The following is a 24442-nucleotide window of genomic DNA, read 5'->3' as shown; positions in this document are numbered from 1 at the left end:
AAAACTGAGTGGATGCTAGGCCCTTTCAGAGGGCCGTTAAGAGCCAATCACATTGCTGTGGGTCTGGAGTCACATGTAGGCAAGACCAGGTAACCCCTCCTTTTGCCCCCTGCCTTTGGTGTATGTGTATGTTGGAAGGATTTACAGGTATATACTCAACCTGTTTTGCCATGTTATGAACAATTTCCATTGGCCATCAAGTCCTGGAGCGGGACTTGAACCCGGAGCTTCTTATTCAAAGGCAGGGACATTGCCCACTGCGCCATAAAACTTCCTTTACTCTACTCCTACTGGACAGTATTGATCTACTTATTTTTATTCATTCATGGGATGTGAGCATCACTGGCTAGGCCAGCATTTTTTGCCCATCCCTAATTGCCCTTGTTCAGAGGGCATTTAAGAGTCGACCACATTGCTGAGGGTCTGGAGTCACATGTAGGCCCAGACCGGGTAAGGACAGGAGATTTCCTTCCCTAAAGGACATTAGTGAACCAAATGGGTTTTTCTTTACTATAAACAGCAGCTTCATGACCATCATTAGACTTTTGATTCCAGATTTTTATTGAATTCAAACTCCATCATCTGACCATGACAGGATTCGAACCCAGGTCCCTAAAGCTTTACCCTGGGGGTCCTCTGGATTAACTAATCAAGCAACAATACCACCATGCCATTGCCTTCCCCATAAGTAGTCAAATCTTGGTGTGAAAGAATCACACAATCAAAGGGCTAGACTGCTACCAACAAAAGTGTATTCACAATATATGTAGAATAACTTGGAAGCAAAGTTGTACAGGTTGAATTTTGGAAAATTGCTCAGTGGTGTCTCATACCACTTCAGGTTTCTTGTTCATTTTCCTATAGTCCCTTTCACGACCACAGGACATTCCAAAGTGCTTTATAGATAACTAAATACTTTTGAAGAGCAAAAACAAAAATACCTGGAAAAACTCAGCAGGTCTGACAGCATCTGCGGAGAGGAACACAGTTAACGTTTCGTGTCCGTATGACTCTTCAACAGAACTAAGACATATAGAAATGAGATGAAATATAAGCTGGTAGAGGGGGGTGGGTGGGACAGGTAGAGCTCGATAGAGGGCCAGGGATAGGTGGAGGCCAAGAAGAGACTGCCAAAGATGTCATAGACAAAAGGACAAAGGGGTGTTGACGGTGGTGTTATTATCTAAAAGATGTGCTAATGGGGACATTAAGGGAAGCAAGCAGGACAAGCTAGTGGCAGATGGCCCTAGTGGGGGTGGGGTGGGGGGGTGGGGGGGGGGGAAGGGTTCTAAATGGGCTAAAAGCTGGAGATGAAGCAATAGATTGAAATAAATTTAAAAATAAGTGGGAAAAGAAAAATGTATTTGTAAAAAAATTATAAATTATTGGAAAAAGGGGGATTGGAAAGGGGATGGGGATGGAGGAGAGAGTTCATGATCTGAAATTGTTGAACTCAATATTCAGTCCGGAAGACTGTAAAGTGCCTAGTCAGAAGATGAGGTGCTGTTCCTCCAGTTTGCGTTGAGCTTCACTGGAACAATGCAGCAATCCAAGGACAGATATGTGGGCATGAGAGCAGGGTGGAGTGTTGAAATGGCAAGCGACAGGGAGGTCTGGATCATGCTTGCGGACAGACTGAAGGTGTTCCGCAAAGCGGTCACCCAGTCTGCGTTTGGTCTCTCCAGTGTAGAGGAAACCACATTGGGAGCAGCGAATGCAGTAGACTAAATTGAGGGAAGTGCAAGTGAAGCGCTGAGATCCTCTCACCTTGTGTTTGGTGGTGACATCATGCTGGAGTTGGCGGAAATGGCGGAGGATGATCCTTTGAATGCGGAGGCTGGTGGGGTGATAAGTGAGGACAAGGGGGACCCTATCATTGTTCTGGGAGGGAGAGGAACGTGTGAGGGCGGATGCGCGGGAGATGGGCCGGACACGGTTGAGGGCCCTGTCAACCACCGTGGGTGGAAAACCTCGGTTAAGGAAGAAGGAAGACATGTCAGAGGAACTGTTTTGGAAAGTGGCATCATCAGAACAGATGCAACGGAGGCGAAGGAACTGAGAGAATGGGATGGAGTCCTTACAGGAAGCGGGGTGTGAGGAGCTGTAGTCAAGGTAGCTGTGGGAGTCGGTAGGCTTGTAATGGATATTGGTGTTCAATATTCACCAGAAATTGAGACAGAGAGGTCAAGGAAGGGAAGGGAAGTGTCAGAGATGGACCATGTGAAAATGATGGAGGGGTGGAAATTGGAAGCAAAATTAATAAATTTTTCCAGATCCAGACGAGAGCATGAAGTGGCATCGAAGCAGTCATCGATGTACCGGAGAAAAAGTTGTGGGAGGGGGCCTGAGTAGGACTGGAACAAGGAATGTTCCACATACCCCATAAAGAGACAGGCATAGCTGGGGCCCATGCGGGTACCCATAGCCACACCTTTTATTTAGAGGAAGTGAGACGAGTTTAAGGAGAAATTGTTCAATGAGAGAACAAATTCAGCCAGACGGAGGAGAGTAGTGGTGAATGGGGATTGATCGGGCCTCTGTTCGAGGAAGAAGCAGAGAGCCATCAGACCATCCCGGTGGGGGATGGAGGTGTAGAGGGATTGGACGTCCATGGTGAAGAGGAGGCGGTTGGGGCCAGGGAACTGGAAATTGTTGATATGATGTAGGGTGTGAGAGGAATCACGGATGTAGGTGGGAAGGGACTGGACAAGGGGAGAGAGAATGGAGTCAAGATAGCAAGAAATGAGTTCCGTGGGGCAGGAACAGGCTGACACGATCGGTCAGCCGGGACAGTCCTGTTTGTGGATTTTGGGTAGGAGGTAGAAGCGGGCCGTCTGAGGTTGGGAGACTATCAGGTTGGAAGCTGTGGAAGGAAGATCTCCAGAGGAGATGAGGTCAGTGACAGTCCTGGAAACAGTGGCTTGATGTTCAGTGGTGGGGTCATGGTCCAGGGAGAGGTAGGAGGAAGTGTCTGCGAGTTGACGCTCAGCCTCTGCGAGGTAGAGGTCAGTGCGCCAGACAACAACAGTACCACCCTTGTCAGCGGGTTTGAAGACAAAGTCACGGGTTGGATCTGAGAGAACGGAGTGCAGCAAGTTCAGAGAGAGACAGGTTAGAGTGGATGAGAGGAGCAGAGGAATTGAGATGATTGATGTCACGCCGACAGTTCTCAATGAAAAGATCAAAAGCTTTTGAAGTGTAGTTCCTGTTGTAATGCATGAAACCTAGCAGCCAATTTGCACACAGTCAGCTCCCACAAACTGTACTGTGCTAGTTATCAGCTAATCTCAATTTAGTGATGTTGATTAACGATTGTCCAGGACTCTGGGAAGAACTCCCCAGCTCTTCTTCAAGATAGTGCCATGGGGATCTTTTACATACACCTGAGAGTGCAGTCAGGGCCTCTGCTTATTGCCTCATCTGAAAGACGGCATCTCCGACAGTGCAGCATTCCCTCCCTCGGCGTTGTCGGCCTAGTTTTAAGTGCTCAAATTTCTGGGCTGAGTTTTCAGGCCTCACTGAGGGTTTTGACACTGGTGCCAAGGTGAGTTCGGGTATTTTCTGGTCGACCTCCAATTTCTTCGCCAAACGGGGGCAGACATCCAGTGACAAGCCCTCCATATGCCTGCGTGGGTACAGCCAAAGGCTGCTCAGTAGTGGGATTCCCCCCACCACCAGCACCCACCCACCCAATTGGTGGCCTGGCTGCTGTTTCTCTTTTGTTTTAAAGTTTTAAGGAGGTTGGTGAGATGACACCACATGCTGAAGTGTTCTCTTGGTTACTTACCATCCATTGCAGGCTGCGACATTGTCTCAAGGTGGAAGGCCTCCTATTGGTCCCCCAGCTTCCAGACCATGGCTGCCAATCTTAGGGAACCAATTAAGGGGAAGCCTCTGAAAATCTAAAAGAGTGATTATCTCCCCCTGAGGGAGAGTTTCAAGACCCAGAAACATGTCCTAACTCCTGTTTTCTCACCCCACTGAACAAAATTCCAGGTTCTCTGGGGTGGGACTTGAACCCACAACCTTTTGGCCTCAGATGCAAGAGATGACCCAATGAGCCAAGGCTGACAGTGGAAATGTAATTTCAAAAAGTTCCCAGGAGATGAGATGGCCTGGTAACGAACTGGTGAATCTTCTGGAACGAAGTGTGAACGGATTGGAATGAACTTTTCTGCTTAAAATAGCTCAGTTCTAATGGAGGGTGTATTCGCTGATCTAGGCTAAGACCCCCTTAGGCAGTCTTTACAAAGAAAGTTTACTAATCCTACAGCTGGTTATAGCTGAATGAAAGTTTTCAGAATGACTTGGAAGGGGTAGGTGTGAGGGTGCGGTCATTAACCCTGAGATCCTCTCACCTTGTGTTTGATGCTGTTAATTCCCACCAGGAACAGCAGCTCAGCCAGGAACAGGGTGATGCACAGGTTGATATGGATGGTGCTGTTGGGCTTGGGAACTTGGTTGCACAGTTGGAACGTGATAATGCAGAGCCCAAGGCATGCCAGCGACAGGCTGATCCCAACCTGCGTTATGATGTTGAGATACTCATTCCTGTGGTCTTCCTGTTAGTACATGGATCCAAATGACAACCATTTTATACAAGTACAATTAAAGCAAAGACCTTTCTTTCTTCCCTCCTTGCTGGAGTACAGACCCATGGCTGCTTGTACCTCATCCAAATGGTCATGCTACATAAATGGGTCTAAACAATAACTCAACCTCCCTTCCATGCCCCCAGTGTAGCAGGACAAGCCCATTGCTGCCAACCTCAACTCTATCCTCACACCCTCACCTTCCGCTTAGGTCACCTGGTCATTTGAATTTACAGCACGGAAACAGGACGTTGACTGAGCTTTTCAAAAAAAGTCAATGTCAGGATGTGGGTACTGCTGGCAAGGTCACCATTTATTGCACATGCCCATTTCCCCTTGAGAAGGTGGTGGTGAGCTGCCTTCTTGAACCGCTCCAGTCCATGTGGTGTAGGTACACCCGCAGTGCTGTTAGGGAGGGAGTTCCAGGTTTGGGACCCAGCGACAATGAAGGGATGGCTGATGTATTTCCAAATCGGGAACTTGGAGGGGAGCTTGGAGGTGATGGTGTTCCTGTGCTCCCGATGTCCTGCTCCTCTGGGTAGGAGAGGTTGAGGGTGTTTACATGCCACACAAGTCACTTCCTAACCTACGGTCAAGTGCAAGTGCACCCCATCCAGGAAGGGGAGGTGAAGAGTGCTTCCTTGGGAGGGAGGAACAGGGAAATGAGTAAAGGTGAGAGGCAGTGAAGCTATGGAACGAAACTGCGCTCCATGAGTTGCAAAATGGGGGTTTGGTATTATACATTGGTACAGGCACCAGCACTTAGTGGTGGTAACTCAGAAGCTGACCAGGAAAGACTCGAGTTTAACTCCTGTTTTGGATTGAGTGAGCTAGCCTTAACCAATGCTGTGAGAAGGGTGCCCAAAATGGCCTCAGTGTCCTTGGGCTAGACACAAAAAAACCCCCCAATAAACCCAGGTTCCCCTCTCCATCTAAGGGCACGTGTAGGTAAGCCCAGCTTGTATTTCGTAGAATCACAATTGTGCCCAGCTTGGACTCCATGTGATTGAATATCCCCATTGACACTTTGGTTACTAACACATAATGGCTTACAGAGTAATGGACTGTGGAATGACACCCAGGCAACAGCAGAGGAGCGACGAACGTGAAAAGAACGAACAAATTATTGCTGAAAAGAGAGACATGTTGCTGAACCTTTTCGCATTGCCAGCTGATCATCATGCTTTTCCCCTGCAGTATAAATTGTAGTGATTGTTTGAAATTTGGCATTCTTGTGTTTGTCCTGGTGAGTGCGAGATCGAAAGCTTCACCAACATGCCTCTCTTTGCAGCAGTATTCAGGCTCTGTACTGCCAAGTGACAAATTGGTTCCTTTCTGAATTACTGGCGGCAATTCCAGCTTTACCTGCCCATCAGGAATGTTGCAATGTTGGGATTTTACCCCCTCCTCTCCCCTTTTCCCCACCCTTTTCTGCTCACCATTGAAATCAATAGCATAATAGCAAGGATGGAGTGTAGAACTGATGTCCCACCCAATCTGGGGAGCTCCCCACTCTGTAGCTACGTTAACCATTCCCCCCACCCCCTGTCACACTCCCCACCCCAGCCACCGCTGATTTTTGAGAGCTATTCCTTCAATCGCTTTTACCTCCACAGCTGTCACGAGGATAGCGAAACTGGACAAGTGCTGGCATCCACAGGCCGTGTGTGTTTTGTTTGAGTTTATCATGGCACATCCCTCGGGGGACCAGTAGCCTTTGTCTTTCGTGTGGTTCCAGTAAACGCACACTGGTTGTCCGTCAACTCTCGAGTCCTGTGTAAGGCAGGAGTTAACAACAGCAACAACAACAACAACAATTACTTGCATTTGTACAGTGCCTTTTATCACAGTAAAGCGCCGCCAGGCGCCTCACCAGACCATTATCAGACAAAATCTAATGCTGAGCTGGATAAGGAGAGATTAGGATAGATGACCACAAGTTCAGTCAAAGAGGTAGGTTTTAAGGTGACTCTGAAAGGAGGAGAGGGAGGTGGAGAGGCTTAGGGAGGGATTTCCAGAGCTCAGAACCTGGACAAATAAAAGCACAGCCACCACTGGCTGAGGGAAGAGAGACGCGTAAGAGGTCAGAGTTGAGGAGCACAGAGACGGCAGAAGACTGAGGGAGATTACAGAGGTAGAGAGGGCGGGTGGGATTAGAAATGGACAGATTAGAAAACAGGGATGAAAATTTGAAAACTGAGGCATCGCTGGATTGGGAGACAATGTAGGCCCAGCGAGCACACGGATGGTGAGTGAACAGGGCTTGGTGCGAGTTAGGATACGGGGCAGCAGAGTTTTGGAGGAGCTCACTTTAACATGAGCAAACTATTGAGGTGCTCCCAACTCCGAGATTTAATTCCTTTTACTCTGAGTGCTGGTCGTGGCCTCACCTGACCTGACCCTCATACCTTTTTATGTTTCAGAGTGATGTTGACACTCTCGCTGAGTTTGTGATGTTTGCGGTTCCCGATTGTGGCTGAAACCACTCCTGAGATTAGCTTGTACGGCCTTGACCTTTCCTTCTCAATGAAATCCGCACTCTGAAGGGAATTCAGTTCATTGTACGAGATGAAGGCAATAGCAACAGAACCTGTTTGGATATTTGGCAGAAAATACAGTGCCTATTAGCTTACCGTGCAATAGTGACTCGCAAACACCTACTACTGACTTAAGTGTGTAAGTCATGCCTCAGTAGGTAGCACTCTTGCCTTATAAATGAGAAGGTTGTGGGTTCAAGTCCTCCTTCAGAATGTAGTGTAAAGCGTTAACAGATGGGATATGCTAATCGATGACGTAGATGATGATGTACCACTGACATCAGTCAGTCATGTGTTAGACTCTCTCTCTTGAGAGAGGTTGGAATCATGCCTAGGAGTAACGTGTCTACTCTGTCACCTGTTAAGATGTGGTACTGATAAACAAGTGTTAAGTAAATACCGGTGTATCCCAACAGCCTGCCTATGAACCAAGTCCCCTGCCCAGAGTCCAAGAAAGAAGCACATGGTGGCAGTGATGGAGACATCAATGTAAAGAAACACATTGGCGTTATTGAAGGAACCGCTGAGTGAAGAAACCTTTGAAAGCAGCTCGAAGGAGGAGGCACACTGGAGAGAGATAATGATGACTGCCTCTGGTGAGCAGCCCCTGCTCTTGCCCTGCCTGTTTGACTGCCTCGAGGGCCAGCGGTGAGGCCAGTGGTGGGATTTATGGAAAGGCCATTTTCTCCATTACTGAGCAGCATCAGAAAAGGAGCCAAAGCTTCCGGTTAGTTCTTTTCTTTATGCAGTAGGTCCAGTAGCAGGCGATGTTCGCCTAAGGCGGGCTGTGCCACAGATTTTGACTCCATTATTCAAGCCTTTAACACTCATTTTAGCCCAAAGTAAAATTTAGTCATAGAACAAGCATATTTTAACCAGTGAGACCTGGGGAATGGATTGAATTATTCCTAAATGATCTTTATTGCCTAGCTGGTTCTTACAAGTATAGGGCACTGAAGCTATTGATTGCATAGTCACGGGCGTCCAAGGTGAAAAACGCTCCGACTTTCTGCAGGCCAAAGACGATCTTACTTTGGATCAAGCAGGTCCAGTGTGCGAGTCAGACTGAACTTCAAGCATTTAATTGGGCTATAGTTGGCGGCGACTCTGAGGCTTCACAGGATTCGGTAGATTTGGTAGGTTCACGGGCTGCACCCCCACCCGTATGAAAGCCTGCCAAACCAACTGAAAGGGAGGGTAGCTCCACGCTGGCAGCCATTTTGAGACGCTTGCGCTGTGGCACGAATACCCAGCATGGACACCAAGACTGCCCAGCTACGGCAAGATTATCACTCCTCTCGGCTACAAGGGGCGACAGATCATTAATTCTCTCTATGTTCTTCACAATCAACATGCATCCTTATTAAGTGGCGATGCTGGCATACTTCTAGGGGTCCTAGAAAAGCCAAATGGTGCTCATCATTAGAATGACTTGCTAACTTACATTCAACAATCTTCATCTTTTCACTTAGAAGCAGTGGAAATTCAGCCTTCAGAAGCTGAGGAAGTTTATACGCTCAGCGGTAAGTTCCTTCCTTTCACAGAGACACCATCCTCTAGATGCAGGGCAGACATGGAAGTAATGAATCTCTCAGGGTCTTCAGGAAGTAAGGCCAGAGATAGTGCATCCAGAAGACACTACAGCAGGCGGTGACTATCCTCATGAGGAGCTGCTAGACCTGAATTGACTCTTCCTATAGAGTCACGAGGATGAATCCATTGCAGCACTGAGTGACCTCTTGGAGTTTGAGGTCCTAGAGAATGATGCTTCTTTCCCATTGATGGATGCGCCTTATGAAGTCTCTGTTGTCTTTTTAGAAGAATCAGCTGTACTTTTAGTTGCTGAGCAGCATTCAGATCTTAATTCCACGGAATCAATCAATGCATTGCTTACTTTATCACCTGTAGTTCGTGAAGAGTCTTCTACAGAGAATGCCTTGCCTCAGTGCAGGTTAGAGTCCAAAGAGGATCACACTGCTAAATAGCTGGTACCTTCCCAGGGTGCAAGTCAATTGGTATCCATGCTTCAGTCCCAGCTGAAAGTCTTCTTCCGTCCAGAGCTGGAGGTCAGCACAGAAGCTGCAGCAGAATCCTTAGCACTTCAGAAGCTGCAGAATCCGGTACAGAAACCTTGTCCCAGAGCTAATTGTGTACAGGAAGTTACCAACTTCCTATAAGACTGTCGGGAAAAGAAGAAGAGATGATTTTTCAGAGGGCCCATTTACTTTCTGGCAGTGCTAAGAGAGCCACGCTTCTCTCTGTACAAGGTCCCTCCACTAAAGCCTAATCAGTCAGGCTTGCTAGAAGCTACATGTATTCATATGCAGGAACCTCTTCTTTGCAGGAAGAAGGAATATATCCAGACATTACACCTCTTTTTAATAAACAGAAGTATAGGGGACAATAGCTCCCTGGTGCATTCACCATGGCAATGTCTTGACCAATCAGAGCCAACTTGCCAACCAATCGGTAGCCTTTTCTCATGAAGTATAAGTTGTTGCTCCCTTTGAAATTTGACATTCTTGCGTCAGTCCTGATGAGTGCAAGATGAAAAGCTTTGATAGCATGTCTCTTTTTTCAGCAATACTCAAGTTCTATACTGTCAACTGGTTATTTTAAATCAGTTTCAGTGTAACTATAGCAAACTCAGGATTGTTTAGCAAGTGCTGCCCAATGGCAAAATCATATCTTACACTGGATGTTTTGTTTTGGGTTTTGAAAGCGTGGGCTGGTTGAGTATGGTCTGTAATCTGTCTATTACGAACAACTGAAGGAACATGCTGTTTGATTCCTACTACTAATTCATTAACATTGGCACATCTTTAGTTCATGAAAGGTGCTCTATAAATACAAGCCTTTTCCTTTCAATGCAGAGGACTCCCATTATTTTCACCAATGTCGGCCAAGCTGTGAGGCTCCACCACCTTTAAGTGCAGCAAAGCAGGTGAAAAGAGAACCAAAGCCCAAGTAATAAGCTGAAACTTTACCTCCTGCTTTTCCCTGAGTCATGGTTTTTAAATGAGCATCCATTGAGTTTTCCTGTGCACGGAGCGTTATTCTGTCAGGAATATTTTCAAGGTCCCTCAGCTCACTCGCCTGAATGACTCGAACATCAAAATCTACAATTTAAATGAAAAAACACATCAATCACGTCAGCCGTAAATGTGGAAAATCCCTCTACCTGTTCCTGCTGATGCTGTATCTCAGTACCTGTGCATCCCACGGCCCATGGTATATTGGCTGCCATGACTGTTTTGTAATGACAGAAAGGTTATCCTGTACATTCGTACTCTCCTTGGTTTGACATTCTGAGAATTATTTTAAATAAAGCTTGTTGGTTGCAGCCTGTGAAGGTCCCTTTAACCAGCGCCTGTCAGACTTCATGGTGTCAGCTGCCAATATTACAGTGAAGGAGTGTAGGAGATCTCAAACAGGCATTCGGCCTCTTATTTCAATATACAAAATGCATGATTCCTGTTCCAGCACCGGGCCCTATACAATCCATTCCAGCCTCCTCCACCATCCCCAGCTCCTCAATCATCATATGGCGCTATTGCATCTAGGATGAGGTGCCAAATGCAATCAGGAGCAACATGACAATCTCACAGATCAACCTGTAAGCAACTGAGGGAACATCCAGACAAGGTTACCATCACAAGGTCTGGGCGTGCCAGCAGCTTACATCTATGCTTTAGATACTCATAGATTCATCTGTTCTGCACACTTACGAAATGGTAACTAAACACGAACATGACTCCCTGCGCACAACATCGCAGTGCGGGGAATGGGGAGATGGTGGTGTAGTGGTAATGTCACTGCACTAGGCAGCTGGTGGAATTTGAATTCGGCCAATAAATAAAAACAGTCTCAGTATTGGTGACCATGAAACTATCATCGATTGTCATAAAGACCCTTCTGGTTCACTGATGCCCTTTAGGGAAGGAAATCTGCCGTCCTTACCTGGTCTGGCCTACATGTGACTCTAGACTCACGGCAATGTGGTTGACTTTAACTGCCCTCTGGAATGGCCAAAGAAACCACTCAGTTCAAGGGCAATTAGGGATGAGCAACAAATGCTGGCCTTGCCAGTGACGCCCAGATCCCATTTGAGTAGACTGGGCCTATATTCCCTTGAGCTTAGAAGAATGAAAGGTGATCTCATTGAAGCATACAGAGTTCTTAAGGAGCTTGAGACACTAAGAGGTTGTTTCTGCTGGCTGGTGAATCTAGAACATGGGCTTGCAATCTCAAATAGGAAGTCAGCCATTTAGGACTGAGATGAGGTGAGGTGAATCTTTGGAATTCTCTACCCCGGAGGGCATTGGATGCTCAGTCATTGAGAATATTCAAGACAAAGATCAATAGATTTTGGATAGTAAGGGAATCAAGGTATATGGGATAGAGTGGGAAGGTGGAGTTCAGGTAGATCAGCCATGGTCTTGCGGAGCAGGCTCAAAGGGCCAAATGGTCTACTCCAACTCCTATTTCTCATGTTTTTATACTGGCTCGGGTGCCATGGGGAACTCACCTGCCCTTCTTCAAATTAGCACGTAAGAGAAGCAAGAGTGCGCCATTTGGCCCATCGAGCCTTCTCTGCCACTCAATACAATCATGGCTGATCTACTGCCTCAACTCCACTTTCCCGCCTGCTCCCCATAATCCCTTGCTTCCCGAGCTGAGTGCTACAGGATCCTTTATGTCCCCGCTGAGAGGGTGTTGCTACGTAAAGTCATTTTTGATCTGGATTCTGAAAAATCTGAAAGCAGGAATGTGTTATTACTAGGAATATGTGAGCACCTTTTCGATATGAAAAGCAGCTGTGAAAAGATTTGCTGTGTTTCGACCATACCTAAGCATGGGGTTGCTAAGTTCCGTATTCTGTGACTAGGTGAGGCCAAAGCAACATCTAACGTGAAACTTTCCATGGCATCCAAGAAGAGCGAGGTTGATTGTAATTGCTTTTCATTGTCCACCTCTTCCATCTTTAAACTGTCATTCACGAATTTGTTTCCAAGGTTCAAGACATTCTGTGGATGAGATTTAATTATTGTTTTACAGCTGGATTTCCTCCCTGCTCCCTTGATGAAAAACCTTGGTGTAAACTTTCACTGTCCTGTTGTCTAAGTGATTCAAGTTTCCCCTGAGATTTGTTCGTTTTGAATCTGTATCCTCTAGTTCTGTGCTCACAATTCGAGTTAAATATTTGCCATCTGTATACCAGCACATCACAGTATTTTGAAGACCAGGATTATATCACCCCCTCGACCTTTTATGTCCCACAGTGAAAACATTCAGTTCCATCAGTGTCTCCTCATAACCGACACATCTAGAACTATTCTTGTTGCTCCTCTTGAACCTTCCCCACTATATCATTGTCCTTTGGAGAGTTATTTATAATTATACATTACAGATCTTTTGTACAACTGGTCCATTCTCTTGTTAACCTGTCACATGAGCCTCCTCTCATCCCCCTTCAACATAACCTTTTAGTCCTTTCTCCCTCACGTATTATCTAGCTTCCCCTTAAATGCATCTCACCAAGGCTCCTTTGACAGCACTTTCCAAACCAGCAAACTCTACCCCTAGATGGACAAGAGTGGTGGGAATGCCACCAACTGCAAGTTCCCCTCCAAGTCACACACCACACATTCACTGTCCAAAATCCTGGAACTCCCTCCCTAACAGCACTGTGGGTGTACCTACACCACATGGACTGCAGTGGTTCAAGTAGGCAGCTCACCACCATCTTCTCAAGGGCAATTTATATGGACAATCAGTGCTGGCCCAGCCAGTGATGCTCACAGCCAAAGAATGAATTAAAAAAAAACTCTACTATTCACCTCAACCATTCCCTTTGGTAGCGAGTTCTACATTCTAAGAACTCTCTGGGTAAAGAATTTTCTCCTGAATTTGCTACTGAATTTAATGTCTATATTATATTTATGTCCTCTAGTCTTGGAATCCCCCACATCTTCTCCAGATCTACCCTATCATAGCCGCTTATTAATTTAAAAGACCTCCATTAGATCACACCTCAGTCTTCTCTTTTCTAGAGAAGATGGGTCCAGCCTGTTCAACCTTTCCTGGTGAGTGTATATAGCCTCTTAGTTTTGATATCACCCTGGTAATTTTTTTTTGAAGCTTCTCTTTTTACAATGCAACGTTTGATTCTTGGCATACAAATATGTGGACCCTGGAGAATACAACCACGCCACTAGCAAAGATATGCCGATCCAAGCCAACTTGACTATTCTGCCACCAACCAAGTCTACAAGGTCATTTTGGACCATTGCTGAGACTCTTACAGTGATAGCCCCTCAGCATTGGTGACTGATGGCACAATGCTTGGAAGAACTGAAGCATACCAAATGGACTCTGTATCAAGGCACCCACAGTGCAACCTAAAAGATCAAACCTTCCTCGGAGAGGCTAGGGTAGCTTTCTTTGGAACAGAGGAGGCTGAGGGGAATTCTAACTGAAGCTTATAAAATTATGAGAGGTCTAGATAGAGTCGAAGGAAGGCCCAATTTTACCTTGGTTAAGGGATCCATAACCAGAGGGAGTAGATTTAAAGTAAGAGGTAGGAGGTTTAGAGGGGATTCATTGGGAATTCTTTGCACCCAGAGGGTTGTGGGGATCCGGGATTCACTGCTTGAAAGGGTGGTAGAGGCAGAAACGCTCATCATATTTAAAAAGTACCTGGATGTGCACCTGAAGTGCTGTTATCTACAAGGTTATATGGACCAAGAGCTGGGAAGTGGAATTGGGCTGGATGGCTACTTGTGGGCTAGTGCGGACAAGATGGGCTGACTGGCCTCTTTCCAAGCTGTGAATTTCTATGAACTGCCTCGGAACCGGTCATGGTAAATCCCACCACCTTCTCCATCCCCATCACGTGACTGCGGAGCTCCTAATCTGACCCTGGGGTACTGAATCAAACATGGACATCGGAAGAAATTTGCAGGCAGCCTAGATATTCAAGCTGTAGATAAAATGGAAGTTTTGGCTGAGATATCTGACTTAGATATTGATATGGAAAAACCAACACCGCTCAGAGACAAACTAACTTCTACTAACATTTACTAATGCCGTCCGTCAATCAGTGGTTCACTATCCTTGGGCCACTACTGAGACAGTCTGTACAGCAAGAAATACTCACTTGCACCATTCTAACATTTCATTATCAGTTGATCTGCCTGTGACTTACCCAACTACTCAGAAACTGCTGCAACATTAACTGGACTTTTGCACCACATATTGCGATTTTCACAACATAGCTCAACTCTACTCTTGCTTCAGTTCACCTGTGGTTGAAACCCTCTTCCGTGCCCTTGCTTCTGTGAGAACTCGGTTATCCCATCGCAGTCCTGGCTGACTCCCGTCTCCCGCTCTCCAGAGACTTGAGCCATCACCCATTGCCCAGGGTTTGCCCTGACTCCTGGCCAATTTTAAAATTTTCACGCTGGTGTTCAAATCCCTCCATGGCCTTGCCCTCTCTAACTCTGTAATCTCCTACAACCCTCAGAGAGATCTGCCCTCATCTATTTCTTGACTTGGGATCATACTTGATTTTCAACGCTTCACCATTGGTTGCCATGCCTTCAGCTGCTTCAGGCTTAAGCTCTGGGGAATTCTCTCCTTCAAACTCTCCGTCTCTCTTTCCTTTTTTAAGATACTCCTTAAAACCTGCCCCTTTGACCACTTTCCTGGTCATCTTCTCATATCATTCGGTGCTCCTGAGTGGCGCCATGGGATGATTCACCACATTACAGGCCCTAGATAAATGCAAGTTGTTGTTGTAGCCTGGAAAAATGCTTCTTCCTGTCTCCCTCCGCAGCTCCCAGCCCCCACACCCCATTCCCTCCCCACCACCCCATACATCACCAAATGCAAGGCACAGTGTGAAGTTGGTATGATTTTGGTCAATGTTGAGAACAACATTACAGAAACGTTTGTGTGAACTGGGATGGGTTGCAGTCGGAATATTAACTATGAAGCAGGCTTTGCGGCACTAGGCCTGACTTTTTCCCCATCCCGCGCGTCCAGGAGGGGTCGAGAAATGGGGCCCCCCCAAACGCAATTGGCACCCCCCCCCCACTGGCCGCGATTTCACACCAATTAACGGGCAGCAAGCCTGAAACGCACGCCAAAGGAGCTCAGCGCCACTGGGGTGGGGGATGGAGGAGGAAGGTGGGCGACGAAATCGCTGTGGGGCCCTAACCCTAACCCTAACCCTAACCCACTGGGCTCCCTGGAGGCCAGGCAGCTCCCCCCAGGGAGCCGCGGTCCTCCAAATAATAAAGCAAATCGGAAACTTACTTCAAACGTAGTCAGGCTTTCTCCTGCCCGTCCGGTCCTCTCAGATTCACACATCCTCTCCGCAAGTGTGAGGGTTGGCTCGAAGAGAGAACAAAGGTGATCGGCAGTTGGCTTTGTGAACAAGAAAAGGATCTCATTAAAAACAAATCATCGGGGGTGTCATTCCGGAGAAGATCTCCGTCAGAACGGTGGGGGGGAGATTTTCACACAAGTGTGTTAAGCGTCTTATGGACTGCTGGCTCATGGAGTAAATTCAAAGCCCTTGCGGCAGACTTGCATAAATAAATATATGACAGTACCTGCTGTGATCCCTTTCGATGTCGGGAGTAACACTTGTCAACGATGGACTCGTCCCTCAGGTAGGTAGCGAGACATGTCAAAAACGAATCTGCGATGGGGACAATAGCAAGTTAGCCACCTGTGCCCCCTCAGCGCCAACAGAACGCTTCGGACAACACTACAGAGACGTTTGTGTGAACTGGGATAGGTTAAAGCCGGAATATTAATTATGAGGTGGGCTTCGTGGCACAGGCCTGACTTTTTCCATTTTCCAACTAATAAAATAAAGCACGGCAAAAAGCTGCAAGGAATGTCCACGCAGCGCAATCGAGCGCCTGAAAAGCATACCTCATTAAAAACGCTGTCCCCAGGCGTTTCTTCTTATTTTATTTCCGAACGGAGATTTCGTCAAAAACGCCAAGGCCGCTTGGCCCGTCCGCCAACCGTGCGTTCGGACGGGCCACGAAAAATCGCTGACAATTGCGTCGTTAGTGGACTTGGCTGCCCTCTCAATTGCCGGCTGCGCTCTTCCGACTGCCACGCGTGCCTGCCGAGTAAAACATCGCGCGAGTGCGCGATGACATCGGGGACGCTCGCCCCGGCATCATCTCGCGCGATTTTACGCCCACGGAAATTTTATGACTTGCCGTTCCTTGACCCCCCAGCTGAGACACTTTGCCGCTGACCCCCCCACCCACACCACCCGAGGCCTGGGAGTTTCCTGCTGGTTTGCACGGCCCATTTCCTCACTGACTAAACTGGCTAGGGCCATTGAGGACCCTCCCTCTCTGCCTGAGCTCACGGCTCCTAAGTTACGGTGATGCTGCGGCACAGCTAGGTATCCACACCAGGCGAGAGCAGCTAAAAGCGAGCCAGTTAGGAGAAAGAGCTGAGAAATTTGGGTGTGTCCATCTTTGGGAACAAAGGGATGTGGGTACTATGATGGGTGGGTGGGTGGGAGGCGGGTGGTAGGCACTGGTAGCTCTGGTGATCAGAGGTGGATTGGCGGGACCAGTGAGCGAGAGTTTCCTGATAGGGGGATCCAGGAGAAGCTCTCCTCCTCCTCCAGGCCTCACATTCTGGCAAATACATTTTAACGCTGACCACGTTGACTCCGACCTGCGTCGATCCCTTTAAGGACAGCCTGTTAGGCTGAATGTAGGCCTGGTTTTCCTGAATGCAGCCAACTCTGGTTACTTCAGGGCAGGCCAAACCGCCAGCTGGGGCCCCAAACAGGCATTTGGCCTCCTATTTATACACGCAAAGGGCCCGCTGCCTGTTACAGGGGCGTGCACCACACGCCGCATTTTGACCTCATCAATATGGAAGGTGGCACACTCCTGGCTCAAAATGAGCAAGCGCTCCCTGGCCCTCATTTTGGGGGCTGAGTAGGCCATGTGACGCCTGAAAAACGAGTGCTGCTTAGACAAACTTCCAGGCCAGGTGCTGAAATCAGAACTTTTTCATCTTAGCGAGCCGTGGAATAAGTTACCAAGAATCGAGACTGAAGGGGATGTGGAAGACAATTGGGTGTTTTTTTTGGAGGGCAAAGGAGTTGAGGACAGACTGAGAAGGTGGTCTGATCTATACGAACATGCATATGAGTTAGGAGCGGGAGTAGGCCACTCAGCCTCTCGATACTGCTCCGCCTTTCAATAATATCATGGCTGATCTGATTGTGACCTCAACTCCACATCCCACCTACCCCCAGTAACCTTTCACCCCCTTGCTTGTCAAGAATCTATCTACCTCTGCTTTAAAAATATTCAAAGACTCTGCTTCCACCACCTTTTGAGGAAGAGAGTTCCAAAGACCCACGACCCTCTGAGAGAAAAGATTTCTCCTCATCTCTGTCCTAAATGGCCGACCCCTTATTTTTAGACAGTGACCCCTAGTTCTGGATTCTCCCACAAGAGGAAACATCCTCTCCACCTTGTCAAGAAAATGAAAATGGACGACCAATTATTGCCCCGTGAAAATTCTCCCACTCCAACCTCATGCATATTGATGTTATTCTTAGTTTCATTTTCCATCAATTAATCTTTTGTAATCCATCATAGGTTACAAAAGTAGGGAGGTCATGTTGGAGTTGTATAGAACCTTGGTGAGGCCACAACTGGAGTACTGTGCGCAGTTCTGGTTGCCACATTATAGGAAGGATGTGATTGCACTGGAGGGGGTGCAGAGGAGATTCACCAGGATGTTGCCTGGGATGAAACATTTAAGTTATGAAGAGAAGTTGGATAGACTTGGGTTGTTTTTGTTGGAGCAGAGAAGACTGAGGGGCGACCTGATCGAGGTGTACAAGATTATGAGGGGCATGGACAGGGTGGATAGGGAGCAGCTGTTCCCCTTAGTTGAAGGGTCAGTCACAAGGGGACATAAGTTCAAGGTGAGGGGCAGGAGGTTTAGGGGGGGATATGAGGAAAAACTTTTTTACCCAGAGGGTGGTGACGGTCTGGAATGCACTGCCTGGGAGAGTGGTGAAGGCGTGTTACCTCACATCCTTTAAAAAGTACCTGGATGAGCACTTGGCATGTCATAACATTCAAGGCTATGGGCCAGGTGCTGGTAAATGGGATTAGGCAGGTAGGTCAGGTGTTTCTCACGTGTCGGTGCAGACTCAATGGGCCAAAGGGCCTCTTCTGCACTGTGTGATTCTGTGAATACTGAATCATTGGGTTTTCTTACTCTAGGTTGATGTTTGGACTTCCGAAATACAATTGAAGCTTCCATTTAAGTTGTGGCAAACAGTGTTAGGACTGCAGAGGTCTTGGAGGCACTCATCAATATCTGTAATAGCAGAAAGAAACACCATCGCTACACATGGCTGGATTCTGCAGCGTTCATGGGCAGGTTTTAGAGTGCTTAACCCTTCCTTGGCCACAGAGGAAGTGGAAGCAGTCAGACTCTGTCATTGGTGCCAAGTCTACTTGGTGCATAGAACTGATTAGGCTTTTACAACACCAACACATGCAGGATATCTCAATCAAGTTTGAATTGAATGATAATGCACATGAAAGATTACAGAGCTTTAAAAACTTTCTGAGATTATTTTGAACAGTTTTCAAAGGTGTAAAATAAGTGATATCAAATTGTTCACCCTTTGTTCATCCGTTTGATAGTCCCTTTTACTTAGATAGAATGTAGAGCACAGAAACATGCCAATTGGCCCAACTGGTCCATGCCAGTGTTTAGGCTTCACACGAGCTTTCCCCCCAACCTACTTCATCTGACTGCATCAATGTACCCTTCTATTCTTTTCTCCCTCACGTACTTATTCACCTTCTCTCTAAATACGTTGGTGAAATTTCTTTCAGGTGTGCATTAATCTCAGGCGCAATGCACCTTTACGAGAATGTGAGCAGATTGACCACGTGACTGTATTACCCAATTGCTGTTTAGTGCGGGCTACAATGTTAATCGGTAGTTTAGAATAGGGTCTGGTTGGAGAAGCACACATTGTGTTAGTGTTCTGTTACTTGTGTAAATAAACAGCATGTGCTACATCTCATATTGGTCTCTGCATCTGCGATGTATTGTTTGCCAACTCACCCGCCGGTAGATAGGTGTGCAACTGTGTTCGCGAGTGAAGTGACCCGACAGAAGGAACATAACAACTGGCGACGAGGCTGAACACGACTAGTCAATGACACCAAGGGAAGCTGTGAAAATTCCACTGAAGTGAATCGGCCATGCCTGTAGGCCGATTGTAAGTACAGCCCTCACTATAGTCGTCGAGGTTATCTCCCCCCAGTATGCCACAGTTTGACCACATCGAGGCATTTGATCAGTCCACCGATGACTGCTCACACTATATTGAATGCCTTAAGTTCTTTTTTTTGGCCAACGATACATCGGGGGAGGAGATGAGGCGAGCAATGCTCTTATCGACATGTGGCAGTAAAACATACGGACTAATTCAGTCTCACGGCGTCCAACACCCCAGATTCCAAGAGCCTTGATGAGTTGGTGAATCTTGTGAAAAGCCAATTTCAGCCGAAATCCTCGGTAACAACGCAGCATTTTAAATTCAATTCGAGGAGTCGCGCCTCTGGAGAGACAGCCGCTTGCTATGTAGCAGCCTTAAAACAACTGACAGACACTGTGAGTTCGGGGCGTTGATTAATGACATGTTAAGAGACTGATTAGTGTGTGGGATTAATGAAGACGCCATTCAAAAAAGGTTGTTGTCAGAAACGAATTTAGACTTCAACAAGGCGCTGGAGTTGGTGCTCGCAATGGAGACACAGTAAGGGAGTCAGAAGCAATCAAAGGAGCACAAAATGGCGCCATCCTTCACGTTGGGAGGGAGGCACCGGTTAGAAATGGCGCAGAAGCGCAGGGCTCCATGGAAAGGCGGGAAACAGCCGCCATTAACAGACCAGCAAAAAGCAATGGTTTAACTGAGAAAACCCACAATAATAGCGGCAGAAATGGAACCAGTAAACCTGCTAGCGAATGACAATTTAAAAGAATCGAGTGTTTCTACTGCCATCGTATTGGGCACATTATGCGATATTGTAAAGACAGATTGAGACAAAACTTTAAACCAAAAGGCAGAGATCGTGAAATCCACGTAATAGAGAAACCAGAAGAAACAGAGTCAGATATTCACTCACTACACAACTAAAAATGGGTAAGGCAGAGCCAATCTACGTGACAGTGGAAATCCATGGAAAACCCATCCGAATAGAGGTGGATACAGGGGCATCCACGACAGTTATAGGGGAACATACGTTCAAATATCTGAATGGAGGAGACCACTCACTAAATCTGGAAATTTCAGATGCTAAATTAAAGACGTATACTGGTGAGAACATACATGCAAGAGGTATATGCAAGGTTCCAGTACAGTATGGAAATCAGTCTGTTAATCTACCACTAATGGTGATAGCAGGCAGAGGACCGACTCTCCTCAGAAGGAACTGGTTAAGAGAGATTAATCTTGAGAGACTGTTGAGATCTCAATCAGAAGCAGGAAGTGTTACTGTTTGGAAAAAGAAGTACGTAGAGACTCAACAAAAGGAACTCGGAGAGCTGATGCTTCAGGACAGAGTTCGAGTTGAAGTCAGTAACCTCCAAAAAGAAAGAGAAAACCTGCTGAAGGAGTTTTGCATATTGCAAGATTCCCTCAGATCCCAATTTGTACCACTAAAAGGGTCTGAGGGAGAACAGGAGGAATTCAGCATATCTCTGGCTGAGATGAAGAATAAATTAGCTGAGGAAACACAACAATGCTTAGTTCCCCAGGAAACAGCTAACAAGTATAAAAAAGAAATGGAAGAGCTGAAGAATTATCTACGTGAAAGCCAAGAAGTTTTAAAAATAGAGACCCCTGAGTTTTTAAAGGAGCTGACAGATGAGGAAATGCTGGAAAACCCAACCACTGAGTTCACTCAAGTTGAGTTCATACCTGAGCCTAGTCTGGCCAATAGGGAAATTGAAAAGAAAGGCGAGATTAAAGTCAGCGCTGCCAAGGAGAAAACCCAACAAATGAAGACACGTAGGAAGAAAAAGTGGAATTACTGACAAGGCTCTGAATTTTTTTTTACACTACAGGAAGCTGATCATACTGTGTTGAATTTAGCCTTGCCCAACATTCTGATTCTGAGAACCTTCCAGACAGTTGGCCTTCATCTTGTCGAACTTGGAGGGGAGGGGCAGCGGGAGTGCATGCTCTTGGGCCTGAAAGAGGGTGAAAACATTCCCGTTGGAGTCTACACCACACGTGGAAAGAACTCTGCTTGGTTTGGAAGTACTTGTAGGATCCGTTGAGCCTGAGAGAGTAGAAGAGACAAACTTACAGGTTCCTACTGGAGAGCCTAGTGGACAGATAACTCCTGAGAGGGAGGCCTCGGATAAACCATCCGAAATCATAGAACCATGACGTTCGACACATTTGAAGAAGCTTCCAGAGAGACTGAATTTGTAAATAGTTTATTTATGTAAATAGTTGATATGTTGTAAAGATTGTAATTTGTACTTTCGAGTAAAGGGGGAGGGATGTGGTAATCTGAAGTGCAATACACCTTTAAGAGAATGTGAGCAGACTGACCACATGACTGTATTACCCAATGGCTGTGTAGCGTGGGCTACAATGTTAATCAGTAGTTTAGAATAGGGTCTGGTTGGAGAAGCGCATATTGTGTTAGTGCTTTGTTACTTGTGTAAATGAACAGCTTGTGCTTCATCTTATATTGGTCTCTGCGTCTGCAGTATATTGTTTACCAACTCACCCACCGGTAGATAGGCGTACAACAGTGTTCATGAGCAAAGCGACCCAACAGAAGGAACATAACAAGATGTGATGCTGTTTTATAGGTCAGTGATGGAATGAGCTTTGCCTTTGATGTGACAGTGCCAAACGTTACAGGATGAACTTAGATGGCATTCAAAATTTGAAGTTTAAGTCGGCAATCTGTAAATTGTGCTCAGCAACTATATCAGTGGTAAGAGTCAGACAGAAGATCAATGACATGAACAGAAAACATTAGAGACACTCAGCAGGTTGGACAGCTTTCTTTAGAGAGAGACAGACATAGAGTTCATGTTTCAGGTCATTGACCTCTGTTTCTCAGTTCTGGAAGGATCCTGGCCTTGGAGGGATGTATCTCAGATTCACCAGAATAACCCCTCTCAATTTTCATCCCTTTGTCTGCCTGAAGCATACAAGACAAAGCATACATAGGTCACTAGTCAGAAGCCAGAGGCTATGGCAAGATAGCTTGAGGGGTGCCACTCTGCATCAAACATGGCTGACCAGGAGACTTTCCCACTCTTACCAGCTGCCATTGGCTAATTGGAGGGATTTCCAGGTTGATAATCAACCTGTTTGGCTACATTATGAACACACCTTGCATGGCCATCAAGTCCTGAAGGAGGTCTCAAACCCAGAGCGTCCCCACCATCAGGATGGTAAAATGATTAAATTATGAGGATAGATTGCCAAGACTAGGCTTGTATTCATTGAATATAGAAGATGAAGTGAGGATCTAATTGAGTTGAAGATGATTATAATATAGGCAAATTATGTCCTCTAGTGGGACAAGTCCAAAACAAAGGGTCAGAATCTTCAAATTAGAGTTAGGCTCTTCATTCAGGGTGAGGTCAGGAAGCGCTTCTTTACACAAAGGGTAGTGGATTCTGGAAATCTCTCCCCCAAATAACTGCTCATGCTCAACTGACAATTTCAGAACTAAGACTGATAATTTTCTAGGTAATGTTACTGAGGGTTATGGAAGAAGGACGGGTAGATGGAGTTGAGATACAGATCAGCTGAGAGAACGACAGTGAGTGTTAGTGAACAAAATAAGCCCTTGCGTGAGGAAGCAGAAGGTTCCTCAGGTGCCCTAGAGCCCATGCAAGAGAAGTGAAGGAAACTGTAACAGGATCTGACTACCCTCCTTACCTTTACATCCAGCACCATAACCAGTAAAATTAGTCTCACTAGAGACTCGAGCAAATCCTTTGTGGCACAGGCAATAGAATCCTCCCATTGTGTTGTGACAGCTCGTGTTATTGCCACATACACCTTGAATGGTGTGACACTCGTCAATATCTGCAACAGAATATTGGGACGCATCAACACAGATTCTGTTTTGCCAGACGGGTTGATTGAAAAACATCAGCACTGGGAAATGGAATGATGGACTTAGCTTTCGGTTGCAACACGCCAGAGAATAGCCCTGTTAACCCAACCAGGCAACTAAATTCTACAGTGCTACACTTTTTACTCAATGACTTCAATTTGCTTGGCCTGAAGGTTTGGTAAAGGTGCTGTGTTTAGGAATACTAATGAGTAGAAGTTATGTTACAGTTGTATAAAGCTCTGCTTAGACCCCCATCTCATTTAGCAGTGGGTCCCACACCTCAAGAGTATATTTTAAAAAATTTATTCATGGGATGTGGGCCAACCATTTATTGACCACCCCTAACTATCCTTGGTCAGAGGGCAGTTAAGAGTCAACCACATTGCTGCAGACCGGACATTCCAGACCGGAAGTCACATGTAGGCCAGACTAGGTTTCCTTCCCCAAAGGACATTAGTAAACCAGTTGTCCTCTGGTGGGACAAGTCCAGAACAAAGGGTCAGAATCTTAAAATTAGAGCTAGGCTCTTCATTCATAATAACATAACATAAGAACATAAGAACTAGGAGCAGGAGTAGGCAATTTAGCCCCTCGAGCCTGCCCCACCATTCATTACGATCATGGCTGATCTCATTCCGGCCTCAACTCCAATTTCCCGCCCTCTCCCCATAACCTTTCAACCCATTACTAATTAAAAATCTGTCTATCTCCTCCTTAAATTTATTCAGCGTCCCGGCAACCACTGCACTCTGAGGTAGTGAATTCCACAGAGTCACGACCCTTTGAGAAAAGTAATTCCTCCTCATCTCTGATTTAAATCTACCACCCCCTTAGCCTAAAACTATGGCCACTCATTCTAGAATGCCCCAGAAGGGGAAACATCTGCTCCACATTTACTTTGTCTATCCCCTTTAGCATCTTATATACCTCAATTAGATCTCCTCTCATCCTTCTAAACTCTAGCTCAATCTTGCCTCATAAGACAAGTCCCGTATCTCTGGAATCAATCTAGTGAACCTCCTCTGCCTCCAGTGCAACTACATCCTTCCTCAAGTAAAGGGACCAAAACTGTGCACAGTACTCCAGGTGCCGTCTCTCCAATGCCTTGTACAGTTGCAACAAC

At 46.4% G+C, this 24442-nt stretch overlaps 1 protein-coding gene across 1 annotated transcript in view; it reads right to left on the bottom strand.

Annotated features, from left to right (window-relative positions):
* The window catches only part of LOC144668763 (uncharacterized), a 121031-nt gene that overhangs the window by 78355 nt on the left and 18234 nt on the right, over window positions 1–24442 (bottom strand). The window contains exons 6-13 of the mRNA XM_078531094.1: window positions 23139–23288; window positions 15748–15836; window positions 15449–15559; window positions 11979–12156; window positions 10117–10248; window positions 7001–7182; window positions 6201–6365; window positions 4359–4562 (exon numbers count right to left, since the gene is read on the bottom strand). Coding sequence (XP_078387220.1) covers window positions 4359–4562; window positions 6201–6365; window positions 7001–7182; window positions 10117–10248; window positions 11979–12156; window positions 15449–15559; window positions 15748–15836; window positions 23139–23288 — 1211 coding nt within the window. The remainder of the gene's footprint in view (window positions 1–4358; window positions 4563–6200; window positions 6366–7000; window positions 7183–10116; window positions 10249–11978; window positions 12157–15448; window positions 15560–15747; window positions 15837–23138; window positions 23289–24442) is intronic.

The sequence above is a fragment of the Cetorhinus maximus genome, chromosome 28 (genome assembly GCF_964194155.1).
Source record: "Cetorhinus maximus chromosome 28, sCetMax3.hap1.1, whole genome shotgun sequence".
Lineage (NCBI taxonomy): Eukaryota > Metazoa > Chordata > Chondrichthyes > Lamniformes > Cetorhinidae > Cetorhinus > Cetorhinus maximus.
The sequence above is the reverse complement of the archived record's forward strand: the minus strand, read 5'-3'. Positions and strand labels throughout refer to the sequence as shown.